Source organism: Mobula hypostoma, chromosome 9 (assembly GCF_963921235.1).
Source record: "Mobula hypostoma chromosome 9, sMobHyp1.1, whole genome shotgun sequence".
In the NCBI taxonomy this organism is placed as follows: Eukaryota; Metazoa; Chordata; class Chondrichthyes; order Myliobatiformes; family Myliobatidae; genus Mobula; species Mobula hypostoma.
The window spans coordinates 17,554,811-17,575,408 of record NC_086105.1 but is presented as its reverse complement, the minus strand read 5'-3'; the positions used below and the strand labels follow the sequence as shown (position 1 = coordinate 17,575,408).

At 41.5% G+C, this 20,598-nt stretch overlaps 1 protein-coding gene and 1 long non-coding RNA gene across 5 annotated transcripts in view; one reads left to right on the top strand and one right to left on the bottom strand.

Annotated features, from left to right (window-relative positions):
• The window catches only part of LOC134351538 (uncharacterized), a 97,083-nt gene that overhangs the window by 14,103 nt on the left and 62,382 nt on the right, over positions 1-20,598 (bottom strand). The window lies entirely within an intron of this gene.
• cped1 (cadherin-like and PC-esterase domain containing 1) overlaps positions 1-20,598 on the top strand; it is a 279,186-nt gene that overhangs the window by 207,631 nt on the left and 50,957 nt on the right. For both annotated transcript variants that reach the window (XM_063057813.1, XM_063057812.1), the window contains 4 exons: positions 2,127-2,244; positions 10,452-10,588; positions 14,104-14,324; positions 17,934-18,035. In XM_063057813.1, coding sequence (XP_062913883.1) covers positions 2,127-2,244; positions 10,452-10,588; positions 14,104-14,324; positions 17,934-18,035 — 578 coding nt within the window. The remainder of the gene's footprint in view (positions 1-2,126; positions 2,245-10,451; positions 10,589-14,103; positions 14,325-17,933; positions 18,036-20,598) is intronic.

Sequence of the window (20,598 nt, the reverse complement as noted above, 5' to 3'; positions counted from 1 at the left end):
TTCAGGATATCTTGGACACGATCAGAAATATCCCGGACCCTGGCACCAGGGAGGCAAACTACCATCCGAGTCTCTGGACTGCGTCCACAGAATCGCCTATCTGACCCCCTTACTATCGAGTCCCCTATCACAACTGCCCTCCTCTTCCTTGCCCTACCCTTCTGAGCTACAGGGCCAGACTCTGTGCCGGAGGCAGGGCCACTGTCGCTTCCCCCGGGTAAGCTGTCCCCCCCAACAGTACTCAAACAGGAGTACCTGTTGTTAAGGGGCACAGCCGCCGGGGTACTCCCCATCACCTTCCTTTTCCCCTTCCCCCTCCTAACCGTGACCCACTTGTCTGCCTCCCGTGGCCCCGGCGTGACCACCTGCCTTCCACTCCTCTCTATCACCTCCTCACTCTCCCTGACCAGACGAAGGTCATCGAGCTGCAGCTCCAGTTCCGTAACGCGGTCCTTTATGTTCCTTTACCGGAATGACTGCAATGATTTAAGAAGGTAACTCACCACCAGCTTCTCTAGGGCTACTAGAGATTTAAAAAATTCTAGTTATGTCAAAAATGGCTACATTCCCAACAATTGAAAACAGTTGAAAAAAATCAGTACATAGCACGACTTACCCTTCCAAAACATGTCCCCTTATTTCTCCCCTTTAATTGCTCTTCCATCAAAGTCTACTTCCCAAGCTCTGTAAATGGTTAATTTCAAATGCAGTATCATCACTTTTGCCCCTGTACCCCAGATCCATACTCACCTATAGCTTCTCACATGGTTCGGATCTCCATTGTCACAAAATTTGTAAATGCAGTCCTTGCCATTTTTGTGTGAAATTAACCTGACCTTAAAAGATACATCAAGGGTTAACATTCTGGATTTATCCTGAAGCCATCACTAAGAGAATTTGATGGGGTTGAGATAAAAGGTGAGCCTGTGGTCTTCTCTAATCTTAGGTGCATTTCCTCAATGAAGACCAATAAAAAATTGTGGCACAAATTCTACAACTTGTTCACTAATTCACCCACCACATTTCCACAGCATCAACATCTTTGGTTATTTTTCAATTCCATTAACTGTCTTCAGAAAATCTCTTTGAATCCATTTGTGTCCGTTCACTGCTCATTATTCCATATGGCTGTCTCAGTGATCTGTATGTACAATGTTATGGTAATGCATATGTCGTGTGTCATTTCTTTGTTTAGTTATGTAATTTCATATAACAATGTTATAATGTTGTTTTAGATATATTTTGGTGACGTATTAGTGATCAAATAAATTTATCTAGTAAGTAAAATTTATAATGTTTTAGATCACCAAGAAGGCCAGTCTGCCAATAAAGGCTATGCCAGCTCCTTGACATATCCAATGTAATCCTGCATTATCATTTTCTCCTTATCACTGTGAAATTGATGATGCTAGCAATTACTTTAATAAATTTAGTTCCTAAAATTTGTCATAAATTTCTTGTAATCCTACTCTTGACCAAGATGTTAAATGCATAGCTCAAAATAGCTCTTTCTCTGCAATCAATGACAGGAGTCAAGCCTTGGAACGCTTTGCAAGAAGTGAGAATGTATTTGAAACACAGACAAAATGCTGGAGGAACTCAGCAGGCCAGGGAGCGTCTATAGAAAAGAGTAAACAGGACTGATAAAGGGTCTCAGCCCGAAACGTTGACTGTTCACTCTTTTCCATAGATGCTGCCTAGCCTGCTGAGTTCCTACAGCACTCTGCCTGTATTACTTTGATTTCCAGCACCTGCAAATTTTCTTTCCTTTGTGAAATACAGGATAGAATATGGGGTTGAAGGAATGGTCAAATATTCATCAGAAGGACACATTGCTTTGGTGCTATTCAAGTTGGTGAAGGACACTGGGTGTTATTTGTGAAGAAATCCAGTTAAATTTTAATCAAGGAATGGGATCCACAATTAATCAAGTGTTACAACTTGTTACTTTTGGGATGCCGCCTACACAAGAGATTCGATGTGTAGGTGAAACGTATGAATGATGAGCTGTACATGGTCTCTGCCAGTAAGTTATTTAAGTTGCATACTGCTGCTTAAACTGTCAGACTAGCAGTTTTTTAAAAAATGCATTGACTAAAATGTGAACATCCTTTATTTCCATGCAGGACTGTGAGTTGATAATCCAGCCTGATAAACCTTGTGGCCTGCAGCCAGTGTCAAATGGTTCCCTCTCAACAGTTCTTCAGAGGCAGATTGAATCCTGCAAAACAGGGGATGCCAAAGGTTGGTAATCATCTCTGTGGTCAAGCTAGTTGTCATAAAATATTGTAGTCAGCAGGAAACTCCAATCTTGCACCGTAAAGTACCAATAAACTGTCTGACTTTATATATTTTAAACTGTGCCTTTTGGACATTTGTTCTTTGCAGGAATATATATATCACGCATAAATATAGCCACTGTTGCAGTGGAGTGGTGTTAGAGTGGTCTGGCTTTGGCTCAACAGGATTGGGCGAGCTCAGGCAGCAGTTTCTGTTTTTTTTTCCTGATAGGGTACTGAGAGTGGGTCTGGAGTTAGGGGTATGTTCCTTGTGTGAGATGTGGGAACTTTGGGAGTCCTTCAGTCTCCCTGATAATTACATCTGTACGAAGTACACTGAGTTGCAGGTTCTTAGAGAGCCAGAGTTGCAGCTCAACGATCGGCTCATACAGGAGAATAAGGAGGTGATAGACTGGATATACAGGGAAGTGGTGACCACTAAGTTCCAGGAGGTAGGTACCTGGGTGGCTGTCAGGAGAAGGAAAGCGAATAGGCAGCCAGTGAAGAGTAGCCCTGTGACTGCTCCCTCAATAAGTATACTGATGGGGCAGAGTGGGGAACAACCTACCAGGGAGGAGCTGCAGTGGGTGGGGCTCTGGCACTCAGTCTGCCTCTGTAGCTCAGAGGGAAGGGAAGGGAAGTGCAGTATTCCATAGCAGACAGGAAGTTCTGTGGACGTGATAAAGACACCCAGATGGTATTTTGCCTCCCAAGTGCCAGGGTCAGGGATGTCTCAGATCAGGTCTACAGATCAGGAACAACCAGAAGTCATGGTACATATTGGTACCAATGACACAGGTAAGAAATGGAGGAGGTCCTGAAGAGGAAATGTAGGGATTTAGGTAGAAAGCTGGACAGCAGCATCTCCAGAGTCAGTAATCTCTAGACTGCTGTCTGTGCCACTGGCCAATGAGGGTAAGAATAGGAGCAGATTAATGTGTGGCTGAGGAATTGGTACAGGGAGCAGTGTTTCAGATTCCTGGATCATTGGGATCTCTTCTGGGGAAGGAATGACCTATACAAAAAGAACAAATTATACCTGAACCCGAGAGGGTTCAATAGGTTTGCTAGAGCTGTTGGAGAGGGTTTAGACAAATTTGGCAGGGGAAAAGGAACCAGAAATAACAGGGTTGAGGATGGGTCAATTGGTATACAGACAGATAGGGGAAAATTGCAGTCAGTGGGATCGGTTGAAGTATAACATGGGGACAAAATCGAAAAGGGTGATAAATAGAGGACAGAAGGTATAATATTTGAATTCAGACAGTATATGGGATAAGGTAGATGATCTTGAACGCAATTAGAGATTGGCAGGTACGATGCTATGGGCATCACTGAGTGGTGGCTGAAAGAAGATTATAGTTGAGAGCTTAACATCCACATAGTATCGAAAGATCAGACAGGAGGTTGGGGGGGCCCTATTGGTAAAAAAAAATGAAATCAAATCTTTAGGAAGAGGTGACAAAGCATTGGAAGATGTAGAATCCTTGTGGACAGGGTTAAGAAACTGCAAGGGTAAAAAGACCCTGATCTTAATAGGAGTTATATACAGGCCTCCAGAATAGTAACCAGATGTGGGATATTAATTACAACGGGCGATATAAAAGGAATGTAAAAAGGGGAATGTTACAATAGTTACAATTACAAAATGCAGGCAAATTGGGAAAATCAGATTGGTGCTTAATCCCAAGAAAGGGAATTCGTATAATGCCTACAAGATGACTTTTTTGATGCGTTTGTGGTTGAGCCCACTAGAGGAAAGTTAATTCTAGATTGGATGTTGCGTAATGAAACCAATTTCATTGGCAAGCTTAAGGTAAAGGAACCCTTAGGAAGTACTGATCATAACACAATAGAGTTCACTCTGCAATTTGAGAGTGAAAAGATAAGGTCAGATGTATCGGTATTACAATGGAGAAAAGGGAATTACAGAGGCTGGTCAAAGTTGACTGGAAGGGGACACGAGCAGGGATGATGGCTAAAGTTTCCGGGGACAATTCAGAAAGCAAGAGATAGATATATCCCAAAGGTGAAGAAGTATTCTAAAAGGAGGATAAGGGAACCATGGGTAACAATGGAAGTTAAAGACAGCATAAAGGCCAAAGAGAGGGCATATAATGGAGCAAAAATTAATTTGAAGTTAAAGGATTGGGAAGCTTATAAAACCAACAGAAGGCCACTAAAAAGTCTATAGAGAGAGAAAGGTTAAGCTCATCAATACTATAAAAGTGGATAGCAAAAGTGTTTACAAATGTCTAAAGAGCAAAAGCGAGATGAGAGTAGATATGGGACCATTGGAAAATGACATTGGAAAGGTAATAATACACACAAAATGCTGGATGAACTCAGCAGGCCAGGTAGCATCTTTGGAAAAGAGTGAACAGTCAATGTTTTGGGCTGAGACCCTTCACCAGTCCTGATAAAGTGTCAAATGGGGGACAAAGAAATGGTGGATGAACGAAATAAGCATTTTGTATAAGTCTTCACGATGGAAGACACTAGCAGTATGCCAGAAATTCTGGAGTGTCTGGGGAAAGAAGTGAGTGTTGCTGCTAACACCAATGAGAAGATGCTTGGGATGATGAAAGGTCTAGAAAGGATCAAAGGTTCATTTTACTGTCAAAGTATGTATGTACAACTCTGATATTTGTCTTCTCCAGATAGCCATTAAATACAGAAATATCATGGGTGTTGATGAAAGAAAAGGCATCAACTCCCCCCCAACCAACATGAAGAAAAGAAACAAAACTCGAAGACCCCAAAACGCCCTCCACTTGCCCATAGCAAAATATAGCCACAAAAACAATCAATGATCCTCTACACATAACAATCCCCGACTCCCCCCCCACAGGAAAAGTGACAGAAGCACCAAATCCCCAACCCCACCGTACACACAAAAAATTAACAGACCACAAAGGAAACACCGAAAAATTGAAGGAAACCAATATACAGTCCAATAATCACCTAAATCTCACAATTTGGGAAGTGTCTTTTTGCTGCATACGAGAGCAGCCACTCAAACTCAGTCCTTCCATAAAGAGTGACCATCGACCAGGGTCCGAATGTCGCCGATCCAGGACCGAACACTGCCCACCCAGGGCCGAATGTAATGAACTCGGTCTGAACACCGACCCGGACCCGGGGCCAAACACGTCCATCCAACTGCCCACTGTCTCATGCCAAGCCTTCACTGACCCCATCACCTCGATGCTTCTATTTTCCTCAGGATCATTCCCGACCTCACACTTCATCTCTGGTCTTTTCCATGAGTCAGCTTGTGTTCACTGACCTTTTCGGTAGCCCCCACCCCCCAATCTCTGATCTCCACAAGGCAGCTCTCCAAAAACAGCACAGCACTAGATCCTTCAATTGAGATTCAAACTGTACGTCAGGTCCAACAGTTTCCGTAACACAAACAAAGTAAAAGGAACAAAAGGAAAAGTGAAATAATTGCAAGTACTAGATAAGTCCCCTTGGCCAGATGGACTACACACCCCAATGTTCTGAAAGAGACAGCTGAAGAGGCATTTGTAATTATCACTAAAGAATCACTAGATTCTGGAATGGTTATGGAGGACTGGAAAATTGCAAATGTCACTCCACTCTTTTAGAAAGGAGGGAGGCAGATGAAAGGAAATTGTCGGCCAGTTAGTCTGACTTCAGTAGTGGGGAAGATGCTGCAGTCCATTATTGAGGATGAGGTTTCAGGGTACTTGGAAGCACATGATAAAATAAACCAACATCAGCATTAAGGGGAAAACTTGTCTGACAAACCTGTTGGAATTCTTTGAGGAAATAACAGACCTCATTGCAATAGAAACATAGAAAATCTACTGCACAATACAGGCTCTTCAGCCCACAATGTTGTGCTGAACATGTACTTACTTTAGAAATTACCTAAGGTTACCCATAGCCCTCTATTTTTCTAAGCTCCATGTACCTATCCAGGAGTTTCTTAGAAGACCCTATCGTATCCGCCTCCATCACCGTCGCCGGCAGCCCATTGCACGCACTCACCACGCTCTGCATTTTAAAAAAATTTTTTTAATTTTTTTAAATTACCCCTGACATCTCCTCTGTATCTGCTTCCAAGCACCTTAAAACTGTGCCCTCTTGTGTTAGCCATTTCAGCCCTGGGAAGATGCCTCTGACTATCCACACAATCAATGCCTCTCATCAGTTGGGGCAGTTCCACTCTCTTGGTCCCATGGTATGAAAAATCATCACAACTGGAGACTTCCTCGGCCACAGTGGATGACCATGTCGCCTTCCGTGCCTTATCATGCCTTTCGCTCTCCACGAAGTGCTGCAGCACTGCCTGCTTGGCCATTAGATCTTGTAGTTGATCTAATCCACCCAGTCTGCTGGAGCTGGCTTCTCATGCTGGGGTAGGCGTATCCCTATCTCACCGGGGTTGGAGTTTCCGTCACCTGGTTTAGCCCGCCCATTGAAGTGGTGTACCGGGGTGTGGCCATTGCTAAGGGCAAACAGTAACTTGGAGCCACGGGTGAGAGCTGAGTAGCAGATGGGGACCAAAGATGGACAAGCTGCCCCTGGGAGTATGACATGCCCGCCACCAGAAGTGCTAACCCTCCCTGGTCACCCCAAGGTGAGAGCCCATGGTATTATGGGAAAGATAACTGGCATGGATAGAAGATTGGCTGACTGGCAGGAGGCAAAGACTGGGAATAAAGGGGACTTTTTCTGATTGGCTGACAGTGGCTAGTGGTGTTCCGCAGGTGTTGGTGCTGGGGCCACTTCTCTTCATGTTATATGTTAATGGTTTGGATGTTGGAATTGATGGCTTTGTGGCCGTTTGAAGACGATACAAAGATAAGTAGAGGGTGAGGTAATGTTGAGGAAGCAGGAAGTCTGCAAAAGGACTTGGGCAGATTGGGAGAATAGGCAAAGAAGTGGGAGATGGAATATGGTGTAGGGAAGTGTACGACCATCCACTTTGGTATAAAGAATAAAAATGCAGACTATTTTCTAAATGGGGAGAAAATTAAAAAATCAGAGGTGCAGAGGGACTTGGAAGTCCCTGTGCAGGATTCCCTGAAGGTTAACTTGTAGGTTGAGTCGGTGTTGAGGAAGGCAAATGCAATGTTCGCATTTATTCAAGAGGACTAACATATAAGGGCAAGGATGTAATGCTGATGCTTTATAAGGCATTGGTTCGACCACACTTGAGCAGTTTTAGGCCCCTTATCTAAGAAAAGATGTGCTGGCATTACAGAGGGTCCTGGGCAGGTTCACGAGAATTAAAGGGTTAATGTATGCGAAGCACTTGATGGCTCTGGCCTGTACTGCTGGAGTTTATTAGAATGAGGAAGGGATCTCATTTAAACCTGTCAGGTACTGAAGGTCTGGATAGAGAGGATCTACGGAGGATGTTTCCTGTAGCGGGTGAATCTAGGACCGGAGGGCATAGCCTCAGACTGGAGGGATGGAACAGAGATGAGGAGGAATTTCTTCAGCCAGAGGGTGGCGAATCTGTTGAATTCATTGCCACAGGAGACTGTGGAGGCCAAGTCATGGAGTATATTTAAAGCAGAGGTTGATAACTTCTTGAATAGTCAGGGTGTCAAAAGTTATGGGGAGAAGGCAGGACAATGGGGTTGAGAGGGATAATAAATCAGCCATGATGGAATGGTGGAGCAGACTTGATAGGTGGAGTGGCCTAATTCTACTGCTATGCCTTGGGGTCTAGGTAAGTTGATAGTATTTTCTGACTTCTTATCTTGATGGAAAAAGATGGACACTATTAGCAGACCCCAGTGAAGAGGATGAATTCAAACTTTGCCAACAATAACTAATAAATTTAAGCTTTCAGCAGAGAATTCATATTTGAATCTTCTGTACTTTGAAGAATAGTGCATTTTCTAGCTTTCGTGGGTGTGTTTACTGTAAAGATTCATTCGACTCTTTGAAGTATCTACAGGAAAACTAAACAGAAAATTAAGCAGTGTGGGGAAAATCTGAACATGACTACATTTTGTGTTCATTCTTGGTAACTGGAGCTAAGATCAAGAAAGAAAGAAGGACTATCAGTGAATTCAAGATGTACATAGTACTACAGGTGGCGGCAAATGGCAGCTACCTGGCACACCATTTTAAGAAGTATCCGGTGAGCAAGCAAATCTCAAGGTTGTATAATTTGTACTTGAATCCTGAATCCATTGAAAACCATTACGATAACTGGATCAAGATTAGGCATCCCTACTTTATTCATGAACACAGTAAATTGTAAGGGGGAAATATTTTTGCAGGTTTGGCAAGTCATACAAGAAATTCATTTTTTAATTAATTTGCTGAAACGGTGTTGGTGAAGAGGATCCCAGAACTTTGTCCCAGCAGCAAGTACAGAACATAATACAGTGGATTCTGGTTAATTGGGCATCAGTTTATCAGGGCAGCCACTTATTTGGGACAAGTCTTAAAGAACAAAATACTTTGCCAGAATTCTTTGTGGTTATTCAGGACACTATGAAACTTTGCTGGGACAGGAGATTGCTGCTGAAGTTTCCACCTAGCGTCAGTCACATGAACTTGTGTAGCCGTTAGACACTACACATGCTTAGAGCGAAGTTTTTAAGTAGAGTCAGTTGTGTGTGTGTGTGTTCGTGTTCTCAAAGAGCAGCAAGTTTTGTCACTGACAGTTGGCAAAGAATAAGCAGTAAGACAGTTCAGAAGTATTTTGCTCAATGTGGATTCAAGCATTCAGGCTTGGAAATGCTAAAAATGACCTGGAGTGAAAATGAAATGATTTCACTATCTTCAAGTTAGGAACTACAATGAATTTGAAGGTATCAACAATCATCTTCAATGTTACAATGACAATTTGGAGGATACAGCTGTCGAAGGCAGTTCATTATCTGCACCAGATGTCTGCGAGGATTTTGTTTATTTACAGTCAATCAAAAGAACAGGGCAGCATACACCTTATGAATTCCTCCATCAATAACTATTGGGAATCAATACACTGTTTCGTAGTACTGTAATAGTATTGCTATTGTTCTAATTTAATCAGTATTACCATTTAAATACATTATTAGTTAATTGGATAAACAGTAGTTGGTCTTTCTTAAAACCTCCTTAACTATTCTCATGAAACTTCAGTTAATTGGGGCAGCCGTTTAATTAGACCAAAATGTACTGGTCCCATGGTTTGCCAATTAGCTGGAACGCAGAGTACATTTAGCTCTGCATGTGGGACACTGTTGTTCTCATGATTCTGTTGAACTCAGCCCACTAACTGCTGTACAGTATATCATTTGTCTGAGGCAGAGTTGAAGTAATCAAGCCAAGATTTGTTGAAGTGTAGCCCAGCTGCCCTCATAGTGGAGGGAGTGAATATTTGAGGTGGTGGATGGACTTCCAGTAGAGTGGATTTCTACGTCCAAGTTGCACTGAGCAGGTTGAATGTTATACTCATCCAAATGAATGGAGAATATCTCATAACCCTCCTGCTGTGTCTCGTAGATGGCCATGCCATTGAATGTCTAGGGCAGGTGTATCGACTCTGAGGTGGCCACTGCACAGCACAAATAATACAAATCAACCTGTTTGAGGCCATAGTTGACTTTATCTGCAGAGTTGTGAATGAAATTGAACATTGTATATTTATCAAACCCACTTCGACTTCATGAAATTCCATGAAGAAGCTGAGGGAATGTGCTTAGGACATTGCCCTGTGAAACTACTTCAGTGACAGCCTGGGCTGCTGCATTTCTTCTGCTCCCAAGAACCACAGCAACTTTAGTAAGGGCTAGATTTCAGTTGATCTGGAGAATTTTCCCAACGGGCTCCACTAGCTTCCTTATTACTGAGGCGCCTTAATGCTCACTTGGACAATGATATTAGGGACTATAATTCTCATCTCACCTCTAATGTTCAGTTCTTCTTGGACAAGAGTTGTAATGAGATCCGAAGATGAGTAGTCCTGATAGAACATGAACTCAATATTGGCAAACAAGTCTTTGGGGAATAGGTGCCACTTGAAGGCATTGCTGTTGACACTTGCAAATATTCCACGGCACTAGTCTGGTGAGTGGGGCAGATATATTTACAGCGATTACAAAACTATACCACTTTCAGAGAATCGCTCTTAAAATTATTCAAATTAATATTTAAGAATTCATAATAACAGAGCCCTTTGTTTTACTGTCTTAGGGCAATGGTTTGTTCCTTGTTTGAGCTGTTCAGACAACCGGACCTGTGACTGGCAGAGGGCAAGGTGGCAGCCAGACAGCTGTCATCACCTTTCACCAACAAGGAGGCAGCTTCAGCAGTGTATGAGTGGAAGGAAGGTAAGGGCTCGTTCCATGTGACTTTAATTGCTATTAGTAATTTTATACAGTCATTTACTGCAAGATATATCAAATGACATAAACTCTAAATGATTGCTACATGTAATGAATAAAAGGTTAATGAAAATTTAAACCGAACTGAAATAGTATTTCTTCATGTACTTGAATAAATACATCCACTAGTACAAAGAAGCTGCAATTAATATGATGAAAACTATCGTACTGAATAGGGGTGGACTTTTTCACAGTGGAAGTAGAGTTGAAAACTATAATTTCTGTAATTGCAGTGCATTGTTGCTCCAAGTGAGCAATAGCTCATGCTTATCAAAAGGGAAATGAACTACAACATTTTGAATCAGTTCAGTCTTGATTTCATTCACTTTACATATAGTCATTATTTTTTACAATTTAACTGCATGCAGTTAGAGTGTGCTACGTATTAGTACTTGTACATTTTTAGTATTTAAAGATCAAGTTCAAGTTTAATTGTCATTCAGCCATACATGAACACCCATGAATAGGCCAAATGAAACAGTGTTCCTCTAGGTCCAAGGTGCAAAACACACCACGCGTGGCACCTACAATTATTATAGCAGAAAAACACTGTTACAAAAATATATTCAAAAATAATATAGCCCAAGACCTCTGAGAGTCGTGTCCTGTAGGTCAATGGTGCATGGATATTGTCCTGGAAGTAAATGAGTGAAGCAGATTGGTACTTTCCAGGATGAAATAATATTCTCCAATGGCAGTATTTCAAGAAAGTAGGAGGAAAACTAAAACTATTAAAAATGCACAAGCCTATGAAGAGATAAGGAGGGGACTGAAGGTCCCTCTCTTCGTTGATGAAAGTTCATATTTAATAGCGACCAAAAACATGCTTTCAAGTTTTATGCCTGAAAGATGTAAAAGTCGTAAAGCAGCAAGGTTTAAAGAGATTTGGGGATGAAACCAATCCAGCTTTACTCTGAACCCTTTAAGGGCCCAACTATCTGTGTGGAGGTAAAACAGTGATTAGTTTGATTCTCCCAGGCACAATGGGCCTGCAGTAAGTGAGAAATGAGGGGTTAGAGAAGCAATGCAGATATTCTTGAAATTGCCTAACGTGCCTTCCTCCATAGGTGCAGCAGCATCAGTCAGATGGCAGGCAGAGACCACTTACTCAATCCAATCACACTTTTTTACTTAACAACAGGTAGGGTTGTAGAAAATGAATTAAACAGATACAAGCTATTTCGGTCATCATGATGTTTCCAGTCAGAAAAGAGATACGGAGACTTGTATCTGCTTCCACCATTAAGTTTATAGCCCCATAGGTTTTGGCTCTTTATATATGCATCAAAGAACTTTCTAAATGTAATGAGGGCTTCATACTCTATCATCCTTGATGCACTGTGGAAGAATGGGTGTACATGGGCACAGTATTCCAGTGGGTGTACATGGGCACAGTACTCCAGTGGGTGTACATGGGCACAGTACTCCAGTGGGTGTACATGGGCACAGTACTCCAGTGATTTAATATTCAGTCTGCAGAGCATTGCCAGATCACTTTCTGCATCTTGTTGTTCCTTGAATAACTCCAGTGCCACCCTTCAGCATGAATGTTGCCCTCGTAGTTGTGATCTAGTCATTTCACATAGATCTATGCTGCACAACTCATGGTCATGTTTTGTCTCATGTGTCACACTCAGTTTGAGAAACCGTATTATAGAAATGATGTATTGTTGTTAAAGGGTCAAATTACAGAGTTGTTTAATCATGGCCTAACTTACTAAGAAAAACAGGTTTAATTAATCATATAAAATGGTATGTAGACACAACATATCTTGAAAAGCTGTCATCTTAAAATGCTATCATTGAATTAAGCGAGTGGCTTTACACAAGTTCCACGTTGAAAACATACTACATTTTATTGACAAAATATTGCGGCTGCTTAGTTAAAGTAATTACAAAATTCTGACAAACTCCTAGAACATCCTGTAATATTTGCACGTGAAGCATGTTTGTCCCAATAGATTTGATTTTTTTTAAATTCGGGTAGAGCGTGGAGTAGCCCCTTCTGGCCCTTTGAGCTATGCCACCCAGCAATCCTCTGATACAATCCTAGCCCAATCATGGGACAATTTACAATGACCAATTAGCATACTAACCGGTATGTCCTTGGACTGTGGGAGGAAACCAACGCGGTCATGGGAGAACGTACAAACTCCTTACAGGCAGCAATGGAATTATAGTCAGATTTTGAGATAACCGTTTACTTGTCTTCTATTTTTATTGTTTTGGTAATGAGAAATTGTTTTTGATCTTTAATCGCTGAAAGTGGAAATAAGTATGTTTTCTGAATATTATTAAAGCCTATGAAATATGAAAATTGGTGTTTCTAATGAAATGAATCTAAGTTCTCCAGCCACTCATACCCCACATTTGAGTAATGACAGATAGCTGGCCAAGTTTTCTAAATCATTCAGGTGAACATTTTTTATAAAGAATAACACACTTTTTAACGAAGCAAAAATTTAGTAGGACGTGGTATCCAAAAGGGTCTATATTTGAAACAAAATTTTGGTATGACGTAAGACCAAATAGAATTAAAACCAGTTAAAATAACAAACAATATTAAAATCAAATGATAAAGATGCTAAAAATCTGAAATACTGTAAGTAGCTACAGTATTGGGCAGGATCGTTTGGGAGAGAATCAGAATTAATCATTATTTCTCTCTCAGAGACATTGTCTAATCTACAGAAGATGTCCCAGTATTTCTTGTTTTAAATCCTAAATGACAAACACTTTCATTTTCTACTTAAGTGCGTCTAGGTTGCAGAATTTTGTTCTTGAACCTGTTTGTGATTTTTTTTTAAAAGGATGTCTTTGAATGTTAGGTTGTATGGTGGTGGTTGTCCATCACGTCTGATGATGACAGGAAATCTGTGTGGGAGAGTTCTTAAAAGTGGAAAAGCTGCTGCACTGGGGCAGTTCCACTCTCTCAGCCTCATTGTTCCAGGTCCAGAGGTACGGACAAGCATCACAAACTGGCGTCTTCCTTGGTTGCAATGGATGACCATAATTTCTTATGTGCCTTGTCATGCCCCTCACCCTCCACAGAGCATTGCAGTACCACCTTCCTGGCCATTGAATCTCGCCATAGATCTCATCCACCCAGCCCACTGGAGCTAACTTTGCATGCTAGGACAGGCATGTCCCTATCTCACCAGGATGAGGCCGCCAGCTACCCTCAGCTCGTTTAGCCCGCCTGTCAAAGCAGTGCACCAGGGTGTGGCCTCTGTCTCATGCAAACAGCTCCTTGGAGCCACAGGTGAGAGCTGAGTGTCCGGTGGGGATCAAAGGTGAGCAAGCTACCCCAGAACGGACACAACAAGCCCCTTCACTAGAGGTGGTACCCTGCCCAGGATGCCCCATACACCCCAAATGTTTATATTAAGTTATTTCCTAGGTTATATCCAGAATTATTTGATAATATTGTGTTTGATACATTTTTCTTTTTTATCTATAAGGTTCTTTTTATTGGAGATTCAACCAATAGGGGAATGATGTACTACCTTATGGAAGAAGTGAATGAAACTCTTCAGGAGTGGGATAAAGCTCATGACAGTAAATTCTATTACAACTTAAATGGAGGACAGTCATTCACTAGTTATGTGTACTATCCTCAGTTCTGGCTGAGTTTAGACCAGAGACCAACATTTGAAAAGGCTTTGGAGCAACTCATTCAAAGGTATGATACTTGATAAAACCTCACCTTATTTTAAATGCACTGACTTCTTGCGTGGGCAAAAATTTTGTGGGAACTTTCCAGTTACCTTGCACCGAGCATTGTAAGGCTATTTCCTGTAACAATTCAATCAGAGCAGCTCTGGTCTGTATTGTGCCTTAACTCTAAATGGTTAAATTTATTGAACAGCTTGGAACAATTCCAATTTTTGATTCAATGTCTGGAAATCACGTTTAATTACACCAATATAAAAGTAATGAAGCAAAAAAAAAAATAGGAGATTTTATTAGCGGTTTTCTACACCACTTGAGTACATTTCAAAGTATTTCTAAAATTTGGGTATTTCAAGTAAACATATCGGAACACCCATTAAAATTTTTTTAAAGTTGAAATTGTTTCATTTTGATGCATTTTTGCAATACAAACTAAAATCATTCAAATAAATTAATAAAGTTAACTTTAAAATTTGTCATTGGAAGTTGGAGCAACACACAAAATGCTGGAGGAACTCAGCACATCAGGCAGCATTTTTCAGTCCTTTCCAGTCCAATGAAGGATCTCTGCTCAAAATGTTAACTGTTTATTCTCCTCCGTAGATGCTTCCTGACTTGTTGAATCCTTCCAGCATTGTGTGTGTGTGTGTGTTGCTCTAGAGTTCCAACATCTGTGGAATCTCTTGTGTTTATATTGGAATTTGGAGAAGCAATGCAGCTCAGTCGTTATTTGAAAATGAAATTCTGGTGTTGTTGGCTGAGAAATCTACATTTGTTTTCCATGTTTCTTCCATTCCTGCAGAAATGACGTGCTTAAGAAAAAGAATCAACAATCATAATATGCCTCAACCAACTGGCAATTTTTCACTGAGTGACGTCTGGCCATTGTATCAAATTGTGTATCATTGCCTTGTTGATAAAAATGCAAAAAAAAACTGCAAACACTGAAATCTGAAGTATAAACATCCCATAATACTCAGCAAGTCATAAAAACATAGAAACATAGAAAATAGGTGCAGGAGTAGGCCATTCGGCCCTTCGAGCCTGCACCGCCATTTATTATGATCATGGCTGATCATCCAACTCAGAACCCCGCCCCAGCCTTCCCTCCATACCCCCTGACCCCCGTAGCCACAAGGGCCATATCTAACTCCCTCTTAAATATAGCCAATGAACTGGCCTCAACAGTTTCCTGTGGCAGAGAATTCCACAGATTCACCACTCTCTGTGTGAAGAAGTTTTTCCTAATCTCGGTCCTAAAAGGCTTCCCCTCTATCCTCAAACTGTGACCCCTTGTTCTGGACTTCCCCAACATCGGGAACAATCTTCCTGCATCTAGCCTGTCCAATCCCTTTAGGATCTTATACGTTTCAATCAGATCCCCCCTCAATCTTCTAAATTCCAACGAGTACAAGCCCAGTTCATCCAGTCTTTCTTCATATGAAAGTCCTGCCATCCCAGGAATCAATCTGGTGAACCTTCTTTGTACTCCCTCTATGGCAAAGATGTCTTTCCTTAGATTAGGGGACCAAAACTGCACACAATACTCCAGGTGTGGTCTCACCAAGGCCTTGTACAACTGCAGTAGTACCTCCCTGCTCCTGTCCTCGAATCCTCTCGCTATAAATGCCAGCATACCATTCGCCTTTTTCACCGCCTGCTGTACCTGCGTGCCCACTTTCAATGACTGGTGTATAATGACACCCAGGTCTTGTTGCACCTCCCCTTTTCCTAATCGGCCACCATTCAGATAATAATCTGTTTTCCTATTTTTGTCACCAAAGTGGATAACTTCACATTTATCCACATTAAATTGCATCTGCCATGAATTTCCCCACTCACCCAACCTATCCAAGTCACCCTGCATCCTCTTAGCATCCTCCTCACTGCTAACACTGCCACCCAGCTTCGTGTCATCCGCAAACTTGGAGATGCTGCATTTAATTCCCTCATCCAAGTCAGTAATATATATTGTAAACAACTGGTGTCCCAGCACTGGGCCTTGCGGTACCCCACTAGTCACCGCCTGCCATTCTGAAAAGGTCCCATTTATTCCCACTCTTCCTGTCTGCTAACCAATTCTCCACCCACACCAATACCTTACCCCCAATACCGTGTGCTTTAAGTTTGCACACTAATCTCCTGTGTGGGACCTTGTCAAAAGCCTTTTGAAAATCCAAATATACCACATCCACTGGTTCTCCCCTATCCACTCTACTAGTTACATCCTCAAAAAATTCTATGAGATTCGTCAGACATGATTTTCCTTTCACAAATCCATGCTGACTTTGTCCGATCATTTCACCACTTTCCAAATGTGCTGTTATCACATCCTTGATAACTGACTCCAGCAGTTTCCCCACCACCGACGTTAGGCTAACCGGTCTATAATTCCATGGAAAGAGAAGTATAATAAATGTTTAAAGTTAATAACTTTTCATCAAAACTCATCTGATGAAAGATCATCCTTTGAAACATTACGTCTCTTTCACTCTCCAGAGATACTATTTGACTTGCTGAGTATTTCCAACTATTTCTGTTATAGCTTTGTTTATTTTTCCTTAACTGATACCCAAGTTCTCACCAATTATCTCCACCGGAACTGAAAACTTGTCGGTCTCTCCAACTCTGTATTAAGTTATCCAGTTATTAAGTTTACAAATTCAGTTACTTACTGCCTGTTACGCCACTGGCGTGTAGGGCAGCAGTGAAGGTCTTCCATCTCTGTCTGTCTAGCCGTGCTCAGGGCTTCTTTCAGCATGGTAGTAGCTTCCTCTCAGTTTTCACTACTGTCAGAAAAACCATCACACACACAGGCAGAAGGATTCTTCATTGCTATTTCTGTAACAGTTTTGTTTGACCAGTCAAGGTTGTTAGCTCTGGTTTGAACCCCTGAACCTGGAGGACCAGTAGACCACTCTTAGTCCGGCCTTTACCCTTTGACCTGCTTGGCATGCGTGACCCTACCAAGAAACAAGGCATAAAGCCCTGATTCCAGCCATCATAGCTCTTTGGGTCTTTGAAGCATGCAAGCCTCCAAACCATGATAAGGTTGTGGTCTTCTAGGAGGACAAATTCAACTACATAAGTAATAACAGAGCAGAAAAATGTTATTGCCTTGTCTTTGAAATTGTTATGAAAGTTTAGATAGATCAGAACTGAGGCCTCTATCGGTCAGAGTTGACCATGGATTATTGTGTCCGAGCTATCTGGATGTGCAAGCCTGGGCAGTAAGACAGAGAGATCAAGCATGTTGCCCATGTAGCAAGCTCCATATCTCCACGCATCTGATGAGCCCAAAGGAAGGGCAGAAACCAATACTGTTTGGTACCAGAAGTGTGGCAGGATTTGCCAGTCAACATTGAACTCAATGTAGGACTGCCTTATGGACTCCACTGCTGGATTTTTCCCTCAGGGTTTACTCCCAAAGCCTTCCCCATGAGTGGGTATAGCCGCAAGTCAGCAGAGGCTTGAGATCAGAGTTTTCCTTTTCCTAGGTGAGCTGCCAACCATGGCTGATGAGCCCCATCTGCCCATTGCAGCACTATAAACTTAATTTTTAGCAGATATAGAAAAATAATCCAGTTAATTTGATTACGTTATGTCTTCCTGTTTTTAGGTCGCATCCCTTAGAAAACAATGATCAGACGGTCCTGGTCGTAGGTGGTGTGCAATGGTTAAACAAACGTCATCTGTACATCATACAGAAGGTTTTACAAAGGTAATACCAGTCATGGTGTATATTTGTACAATTTCTGTTAGAAGAAAAAATACTACTGATGTAAAATGAATAATTAACATAGGCATCACATTTACTTGTCCATTCTTCCTTGGTAACCAAAATCCCCTCAGAAAAATTGTTCCTCTTCTAGCCAATTTTATCCATAATACTTTACCTTTGGAATCACTGGGTGCAACCATAAGACCATAAGACAAAGGAGCAGAAGTTGGCCATTTGGCCCATCGAGTCTGCTCCGCCATTTTATCATGAGCTGAACCATTCTCCCATTTAGTCCCATTCCCCCGCCTTCTCACCATAACCTTTGATGCCCTGGCTACTCAGATACCTATCAATCTCTGCCTTAAATACACCCAATGACTTGGCCTCCACTGCTGCCTGTGGCAACAAATTCCATAGATTCACCACCCTCTGACTAAAAAAATTCAGACCAATCAGACCAATTCTGCTCACGATTCCTCCCTACATCCTTGCTGATATAAAGTCAGTCAATCCTACAAGGGGAATCTCTCACAAGATTCACCACAATGACCTATGAGTGAACATTTGCCTCCCAGACGATGTCAATGGCAGACAATCACTCTTCTCCCTTTATTAGTGTATGATGCTGAGAAACAACTTTACAGTACGATTGAGTTTCAACTCTTGAATCCGTCTCTCAATCAATTAAGCAAAATTTTAACAATATTCAGCAAATCACGTAGCTTTGATGGAGAAGTTCTGATGAAAAAATCACCAATCTGAAATGGTTACTCTTTTTCCTCTCTTCGTGGATACTTCCTGATCAGCAGAGTAACTCCAGTACTTTGTATTTATAGCCTGAAATGGATTCTAACATTATCAATTCCAACGTAAATCTCAATTTCTGGTTCCTTCCTTTACAGCTTTTTTTAAATTTTTGTCATTCAGGTTATTGTACCTCTCACTTTGATAGTTGGACAACTTGATATTCAGCACTCTTGCTCAAGAGTGTCTATTTCATTCCATAACTAATGCAGTAGTACTATTACCAATTTCCTATGTTTAGCTTCCACTTTCACAATAGTAAATTGCCATTATCTCCAAAAAGTCATTGTCACAGTTAATTACAGTGGCATGCAAAAGTTTTGGCACCCCTGGTCAAAATTTTTGTTACTGTGAATAGCTAAGCGAATAAAAGATGACATTATTTCCAAAAGGCATAAAGTTAAAGATGACACATTTCTTAAATATTTTGAACAAGATTACTTTTTTTATTTCCATCTTTTACAGTTTCAAAATAACAAAAAAAGGAAAAGGGCCTGTAGCAAAAGTTTGGGCACCCTGCACGGTCAGTACTTAGTAACACCCCCTTTGGCAAGTATCACAGCTTGTAAACGCTTTTTGTAGCCAGCTAAGAGTCTCTCAACTCTTGTTTGGAGGATTTTCACCCCATTCTTCCTTGCAAAAGCCTCCTAGTTCTGTGAGATTCTTGCGCCGTCTTGCATGCGCTGCTCTTTTGAGGTCTATCCACAGATTTTCAATGATGTTTAGGTCGGGGGACTGTGAGGGCCGTGGCAAATCTTACAGCTTGCGCCTCTTGAAGGTAGTCCATTGTGGATTTTGAGGTGTGCTTAGGATCATTATCCTGTTGTAGAAGCCATCCTCTTTTCATCTTAGGCTTTTTTACGGACAGTATGATGTTTGCTTCCAGAATTTGCTGGTTAATTGAATTCATTCTTCCCTCTACCAGTGAAATGTTCCCCGTGCTACTGGCTGCAACACAAGCCCAAAGTATGATCGATCCACCCTGTTCTTAACAGTTGGAGAGGTGTTCTTTTCATGAAATTCTGCACCCTTTTTCTCCAAACATACCTTTGCTCATTGCAGCCAAAAAGTTCTATTTTAACTTCATCAGTGCACAGGACTTGTTTCCAAAATACAACAGGTTTGTTTAGATGTTCCTTTGCAAACTTCTGACGCTGTATTTTGTGGTGAGGATGCAGGAAAGCTTTTCTTCTGATGACTCTTCCATGAAGGTCATATTTGTACAGGTGTCATTGCACAGTAGAACAGTGCACCACCACTCCAGAGTCTGCTAAATCTTCCTGAAGGTCTTTTGTAGTCAAATGGGGGTTCTGATTTGCCTTTCTAGCAATCCTACAAGCAGTTCTTTCGGAAAGTTTTCTTGGTCTTTCAGACCTCAACTTGACCTCCACCGTTCCTGTTAACTGCAATTTCTTAATTACATTACGAACTGAGGAAACGGATACCTGAAAACGCTTTGCTATCTTCTTATAGCCTTCTCGTGCATTGTGGGCATCATTTATTTTAATTTTCAGAGTGTTAGGGAGCTGCTTAGAGGAGCCCGTGGCTGCTGATTGTTGGGACAAGGTTTGAGGAGTTCAGGTTTAAGGTCTGAGACCATGGTAAAAGTTATCTGAGAGCCCAAATCTCTTGGGGTGCCCAAACCTTTGCATGGTGTTCCTTTCCTTTTTTTCACTCTAAAATTGTATAAAACAAAAATAATACACCAATCTTGCTTAAAATGTTGAAAAGAATGTTTCATCTTTAACTTTATGACTCT